A 7,675-nucleotide genomic window follows, 5' to 3' on the forward strand; every position below is an offset into this window, starting at 1 on the left:
AGCAGCGCTTCAGAGAACATCTCTGGGACACCCACACCAATCAGCCCCACCGCCCCGTGGCCGAACATTTCAACTCCCCCTCCAACTCTGCCGAGGACATGCAGGTCCTGGGCCTCCTCCACCTTCGCTCCCTCACTGCCCGACGCTTGGAGGAAGAACGCCTCATCTTCTGCCTCGGAACACTTCAACCCCAGGGCATCAATGTGGACTTAACCAGTTTCCTCATTTCCCTTCCCCCCATCTTACCCCAGCTCCAACTTGCTAGCTCAGCGCCATCCTCATGACCTGTCCTACCTGCCTATCTTCCTTCCCACCTATCTGCTCCACCCTCCTCTCTGACCTATCACCTTCATCCCCACCTCCATCCACCTATTGCACTCTTAGCTCCCTTCTTCCCAGCCCCACCCCCTCTCATTTATCTCTCCACCTTGGAGGCTCCCATCCTCATTCCTGATGAAGGGCTCCTGCCTGAAATGTCAATTTTCCTGCTCCTCGGATGCTACCTGATCTGCTGTGCTTTTCCAGGACCACTCTAATCTTGATTACAGCATCTGCAGTCCTCGCTTTTGCCAATGTGGTTGACTATCAATTGCCCTCTGGGCAATTAGGGATGGGCAATAAATGCTGCCTAGCCAGGGATGACCTTATCCCATGAACAAAAGAAGACTTCAACTGTAATTAACTGGCTGTAAGGAATTCTAGACATCTGAAAGACATGAAAGATGGGTTAGCAATGCAAGTAATTTGTTTCCTAATCTCTGGGAAGTTCTAGTTGAAAGAGATTCAACAACACTGTTCCAAAGAACAATTCAGGAAAACCCTTGAAAACTTACGATGATATTGGAGAAAGAGGGGGCAAGGCGAGGTGTTCATAATCATAATGGGGAGTATTGCAGGTGGCACCAAATATTCCAGCCGATTTAGAAATGCAAATAGGAGACAGGTCTGCAGATGCTGGAGATCAGAGTTGAGAGTGTGTTGCTGAAAAAGCACAGCAGGTCAGTCAGCATCTGGATGAAGGGCTCTGGCCTTAAACGTCGATTCTCCTGCTCCTCGGATGCTGCCTGACCTGCTGTGATTTTACAGCACCACACTCTCAACTTTACAAATGCAAGTGCCTAGTCGCGATAGGATTTTCTCGGTTTCTAACAGTTCCCCACATTCCCTTCAAATTAACCTATGACGGGCTGAATGGCCTGATGTGTTTGTACAGGGAGCATTGCCACTTTAACTGGGGGTGGGAAGAGGGTTTGATTGTCAGTGGAAATGGATACAGTGAAGCAATGAGCGGTCAGGGGCGAGCCTCTTCCGGGTTTGGCAGCGATTCAGCAAAGAGGGACAGTCTCAGTGAGGCTGGCAAGCCGCTCTCTCACACACACAGAGAGAGAGAGAGCGCGCTCAGTACTGTATACAGCAACCCAGCAGCATCGCGGAGACCGGGGGCAATGAACCAAAGCGAGAACCGAAAGAGGCCGAGAGACGCTGGGGCAGACACCAACCCGGTGACTCCAGCCAAGAGAGTCTCCCTGCTCAAGTTCAAACCCAATTACCGAGACTGGGACGTGGAGGATGTCTGCTGTTTTCTGCGGACACATGGATTTGAAAAGTTCGAGTCGTTGTTCAGAGGTGAGAGTGCAATCTTTGGACAGTGCAAGGAGCTCATTCGACCCCGCGTGGCTGTGCACGCTGTATGGACCTCTCCAAAGTCCCTCTTCCCCTCTCCCTTTGCCCTCCCTGCAGATTTACCCATCCCTCCTGTAAAGCAAAGTGAAGGCAGGAATTCCTCTTAGAATTACCTCATCCCCTTGCTATTTTGTTTCGCTGAACTAAATACATCCAAGATGGGGACTGCCTTCTGTTCATAGTTTGTAGATCTTGTTTCGGAAGTATCCCTGCCAACTCAGATTTACTAGGATGCTGCCAGAGTTTGAGCTATAGGGAAAGGCTGAGTGGACTGGGTCTATTTCCCCTTAAGTGTCGGAGGCTGAGGGGTGACCTTAGAGGTTTATAAAATCATGAGGGGCATGGATAGGATAAATAGTCAGGGTCATCTACCCGTAAATAGTCAAGCCACTACTCCCCAGGATAGTGGACTCCAAAACTACATGGCATAGGTTTAAAGTCAGAGGGGAAAGATTTAAAAGAGACCTAAGGGGCAACGTTTTCACACAAGGTGCTGCATGTTTGGAATGAGCTGGAGGCTGGTACAATGACATAAAAAGCATCTGGGTGAGTATATGACTGACAAGTGTTTAGATGGATATGAACTAAATGCTGGCAAATGGGACTGGATTAATGTAGAATATTGGGTTGGCATGGACAAGTCAGACCAAAGGGTCTGTTTCTGTACTGTGCGACTAACACTCTAGCGTGCGAGATCCTCCTGTGTTATTGTTGGGATCATTTTACCTCCTTTACCAGTGGTCCACATCAGCATTCTGATTAGATGTGAAATATCAGAAACATATTCACTGTGCTGTGTATGTTGTGGTTCCTTATTTGGGTGTTGCCATTCTATAATACATGGGATATGCATCTCTTTGTGGGATCTCATACTGAACCCTTGTTTCTCCAGTGGGAGTTGGGTGGCAACTGTATTGAGTGTTCTAGAGATCTGACAAAATCACTCCAGCACAGCGGGGAATAAATGTGAGGACTTTTGACCCTTGAGTTGTACCTGCAGTTATGTGTTACTGTGGATGGTGAGACCATAAAATTGAAATCTTATGCACAGAGGTAGGCTGTTTGGCCTAATGAGTCTGTACAATCATTCAATGGAATTGTGGCTGATCTGATAAACCGTACCTCTGCTTTTTTTTGACTTTTTCCTCTAACCCTTGATTCCTTTCCTGATTAAAAATCTTTTTATCTCACTCTTTGTGCACTTAACAACAGCGTTCCCTCTAATTCTTTTCCTCACCAAACGGATTTCTGATGTCTGAGCAGGCAGAAGTTTCTGGAAGCATCAGTGTGTTGTGGAGCTTCTCACTAGCTGTGTAACTGCATGGCTTGGAGGGAGCATTGCTGAACAGCCCTTCACGGTAAGGAGTTCCACACATTCACTCCGTCTGAGAGAAGAAATTCCTCCTGTGTTCTTGCAGGGGTGACCCCTTTTAATATGAGATTACGCCCTCTGCTCCTATACTCTACCACAAGGGGAAACACCTTCTCTGAGTTGACCCTGTCAAGTGCTTGAAGAAGCTTGCTTGTTTCAATGAGGTCACCTCTCATTGTTCAAAACCCCAAAGAGGAAGTAGGCTTTTGCAGTCTTGGCAAAAGCGAGGACTGGAGATCAGATTCGAGATGAGAGTGGTGCTGGAAAAGCTCAGAAGATCAGGTAGCATCCGAGGAGCAGGAAATTCAATGTTTTGGTCGGGAGCCCTTCATCATTCCTCTTGCAGTCTTGACCATACTACATCTTCGGTTTTAGACTAAAAGAGAGAAGGGAAGGAGGGACATGATTTTTTGTAACTCTTGGAGGTAGAAATTGAAATTAATTGCTCATATTGCAATGGGCTGAGCTGTTAATTGACAAACATAAAAGCAACATAAAATATTTGTCATGCTCTATGCTTACTGTAGCTGTAAAACTGTTTTCCAAGCTACTTTCCAATATGACTCCATTTTGAGATTTAAAAACTAACAAATGGCAATAAACCAGCATAGTAATGCTGTATAAATAATTACTGAAGTTAGGGTGTTATTGATCAGATATGTAAAATGATATATGAATATAAAAGTTTGAGAATTCCATAGTCTGTAACCCCTGTGGGAGTCGTGAACCACTGTTAGCAAACTTCTGCTATTAAAAACACTATTATATACTTAAGACAACAAACATTTTTAAGAAATAGTCCAACGCTGATAGAGGCTTACATAAATTCTATTAATATATAAATAAATGATCAAACAATGGGAGGTATTCCCAGATTATTGGGTTCAATAAAATTGCACACTATACTGCTATAGGCTCCACTTATGTCGATAAGCAACTAAAGTAAGAAAATTCACAGCTAGTCTCAAGCTAATAGAAAATACTGACAAAAATGCAAGTCAAAGCAGACAGCAAGAGCTGTTAAAACAGAAAGAGAAAGTAACTAATGAAGTGGGTGGGGAAGGGAAGAAAATCTAATTTGCCAGGTTTTTATCCATTACTAAGGGAAAAGGAATGCAGACCAATTTAAAAACAGATGAGATTGAGATTGTAATGCACAATAGGAGAGACGCAGACCTGACAATGGACTGAGGAGTAGCAGATGGAGTTTAATTTATATAAATGTGAGCTGCTACATTTTGGAAAAAGCTAATCAGGGCAGGTCTTATACACTTACTGGTAAAGTCCTGAGGAGTGTTGCTGAATAAAGAGATCTTGGAGTGCAGGTTCATAGCTCCTTGAAAGTAGAGTCGCAGGTGAATAGGATAGTGAAGAAGGCATTTGGTATGCTTTCCTTTATTGGTCAGAGCATTGAGGACAGAAGCGGGGAGAACATGTTGCGGCTGTACAGGACATTGGTTAGGCCACTGTTGGAATATTGCGTGCAAATTTGGTCTCCTTCCTTTCAGAAGGATGTTGTGAAACTTGAAAGGGTTCAGAAAAGATTTACAAGGATGTTGCCAGGGTTGGAGGATTTGAGCTACAGGGAGAGGTTGAATAGTCTGGGGCTGTTTTCCCTGGAGCATTGGAGGCTGAGGGGTGACCTTATAGAGGTTTATAAAATCATGAGAGGCATGGATAGGATAAATAGACAGTCTTTTCCTTGGGGTGGGGGAGTCCAGAACTAGAGAGTATTGGTTTAGGGTGAGAGGGGAAAGATATAAAAGGAACCTAAGGGGCAACTTTTTCACACAGAGGGTGGTGTGTGTGTGGAATGAGCTGCCAGAGGAAGTGGCGGAGGCGAGGACAATTTCAACATTTAAAAGGCACCTGGATTGGTATATGAATAGGAAGGGTTTAGAGGGATATGGACCAAGTGCTGGCAAGTGGGATGAGATTAGGTTACGATATTTGGTTGGCATGGATATGTTGGACCGAAGGGTCTGTTTTCGTGCAGGGCATCTCTGTGGTAAGTTGGTTTTTAAAAACTGATTTACAGTGGAGGAACGGGCCAAAATAACATTGGTGCAAAGGAGCCTAAGAGTAAGCCAAGGGGAAGGGTTTTGTGGATTCATTGTAAGCTTGGCAATGGAATAAACTTTGGCTGCTAGAATAATTAACAGAAAATTACTGTTATATTAATCATGACTTGTTTCCTTAATTAATTCATGGGATATGGGTGTGGCACTGACAAAATGACACATTTGTCTATTCCTTCAACCTTTGGTTTACTAGGTCATTTTAAGAGTCAGGAAGATTGCTATGGAGCCTGGAGTCAGGTCAGGTTCACATCATATTTGCTTCCTAATGACTCTGGGTTACCACTATCTAACTGCTTTCTCTACGATAACTTCCTGAATTTAAAACAGGTTATGAAATTGCGCAATCGAAGTTCTGGCAGCATCTGTGTAGAGAGAGAGAGAGAAAGTTAACTTTTCAAATCTGATTTAATTGTTCTTTTGGAATGAGCAGATACCTTCGCTAAAGGAAATTAGTGAAATGGATGGCTTTTTACACAATTGATGATAGTTTCACTGTGACCATTGCCAAACCTAGTTTTAAATTCTAGGTTTTCAAAAATGAATTGAATTTAGATTTCACGAGTAGTCCAGGTGTGATTTTTGAACCCAAGAGCACCAGTTAGTGTCTGAAATACTAGCCCATTGACATTACCACTGTCTCACCATGTCTCCTATCCTTCTTGTTGTGCTATGTGACTGATTCGGGTAGGAAACAACAACTTTCTCAGGAATTGGGTGAAGTGCAGTGGGACCAGAAATCAAGTGACTTATTGCATATATCACAATTCTGTTTGTTTATTCTGAATTTGCGAGATGTACATCTGCCTGGCTAGACCTGCATTTCTTGCCTATCCCTAATTACCTTTGAGGAGATGGTGATGAGACATTGCCTTCTACTGCTGCTGTCTGTGGTAGTTCACAGTACTTTTAGTGAGAGAGATCCAGGATTTTGACTGAACGACATTGCAAGAATGGCATTATAGTTCCAGGTCAGGCTGGTGTGTGATGTGGAGGGTAACATGTAGGTGCTGGAATAGAACCTGTCTATGGCACTTGGTAAGGGCTAAAAGTTGAAGAAACTTATAGCTTCATGATTCATTTTCTTATCCTCATTCTCTAGATGAAAAACTAACTGGATGCAAACTACCTCACCTAACAGAATCTGATTTGGAGCAGATTGGAGTGAGGTAAGTGTTGCAATGTTATAATTAAAGGCAATACTGTTTTGTAAATTCAGGGCGTTGTGGCTACCTCTGTAACTATTTTTAATTCTGAAGAAAGGAATCAGGAACTTTCCCCAGAATCAAAGACAGTGGACAGAGAGCTATCATTCTCACAGTCTTGCTTTTGTTCCTCTGAGCAATCAGTATTTCAGTACCAAAGAGTTTAATTTGTTCTATAAATACAGAGTCATTGAATTGTTACAGTGTAGAAGGAGACCATTTAGCCCAATATGTCTGTACTGGCTTTCCAAATGACCAGCTCATTTAGTGTATTCCCCAGCTCTGTTCCCTGAAAAGACAGCGCATCCTTTCTCTTCAGACAAATGTCTAAATGATTTCTTGGATTGATTGAACTTGCCTTCATCGTATTCTCAGGCAGTGCATTCCAAGACGATAAATATTTTTCTTTTCTGCTATTTCTCAGACCAGAACTTTGAGGGTTGGGGGCAGTGGTGAGTGTAGTGGTCATCACTAAAGAGAAGGTGCTGGGGAAGTTGAAGGTGGATAAATCACCTGGACCAGGTGGACTACACCCCCAGGGCTCTGAAGGAGATAACTGACGAGGCTAAAGAGGCATTGGTGGTGATTTTTCAGGAAGGGCTAGTATCAGGGAGGATCACAGAAGATAGTATCCAGTAATATCCAGCACTTTTTGTAGGTATAGTCTTTGGTTTGCGATGCATTGAACCTGGATTTCACTTAGAGTCATAGAGATGTACAGCATGGAAACAGACCCTTCGGTCCAACCCATCCATGCCGACCAGATATCCCAACCCATCTAGTCCCACCTGCCAACACCCGGCCCATATCCCTCCAAACCCTGCCTATTCATATACCCATCCAAATGCCTCTTAAATGTTGCAATTGTACCAGCCTCCATCACTTCTTCTGGCAGCTCATTCCATACATGTACCACCCGCTGCCTGAAAAAGTTGCCCCATAGGTCTCCTTTATATCTTTCTCCTCTCACCCTAAACCTATGCCCTCTAGTTTTGGATTCCCCGACCTCAGGGAAAAAGCTTTACCTATTTACCCTATCCATGCCCCTCATAATTTTGTAAACCTCTATAAGGTCACCCCTCAGCCTCCAATGCTCCAGGGAAAACAGCCCCAGCCTGTTCAGCCTCTCCCTATAGCTCTAATACTCCAACCCTGGCAACATCCTTGGTAAATCTTTTCTGAACCCTTTCAAGTTTCACAATATCTTTCCAATAGGAAGGAGACCAGAATTGCACGCAATATTCCAACAGTGGCCTAACCAATGTCCTGTACAGCCTCAACATGACCTCCCAACTCCTGTACTCAATACTCTGACCAATAAAGGAAAGCATACCAAA

The 7,675-nt window shown here is 43.9% G+C and overlaps 1 protein-coding gene across 2 annotated transcripts in view; it reads left to right on the forward strand.

Annotated features, from left to right (window-relative positions):
* The first annotated feature begins 1,281 nt into the window (after positions 1-1,281).
* The window catches only part of samhd1 (SAM domain and HD domain 1), a 65,789-nt gene continuing 59,395 nt past the window's right edge, over positions 1,282-7,675 (forward strand). For both annotated transcript variants that reach the window (XM_043710809.1, XM_043710811.1), the window contains exons 1-2: positions 1,282-1,626; positions 6,236-6,302. In XM_043710809.1, the coding sequence (XP_043566744.1) occupies positions 1,284-1,626; positions 6,236-6,302 (410 nt within the window). In that variant the 5' untranslated portion in view covers positions 1,282-1,283. The remainder of the gene's footprint in view (positions 1,627-6,235; positions 6,303-7,675) is intronic.

The sequence above is a fragment of the Chiloscyllium plagiosum genome, chromosome 20 (assembly GCF_004010195.1).
Source record: "Chiloscyllium plagiosum isolate BGI_BamShark_2017 chromosome 20, ASM401019v2, whole genome shotgun sequence".
NCBI lineage: Eukaryota > Metazoa > Chordata > Chondrichthyes > Orectolobiformes > Hemiscylliidae > Chiloscyllium > Chiloscyllium plagiosum.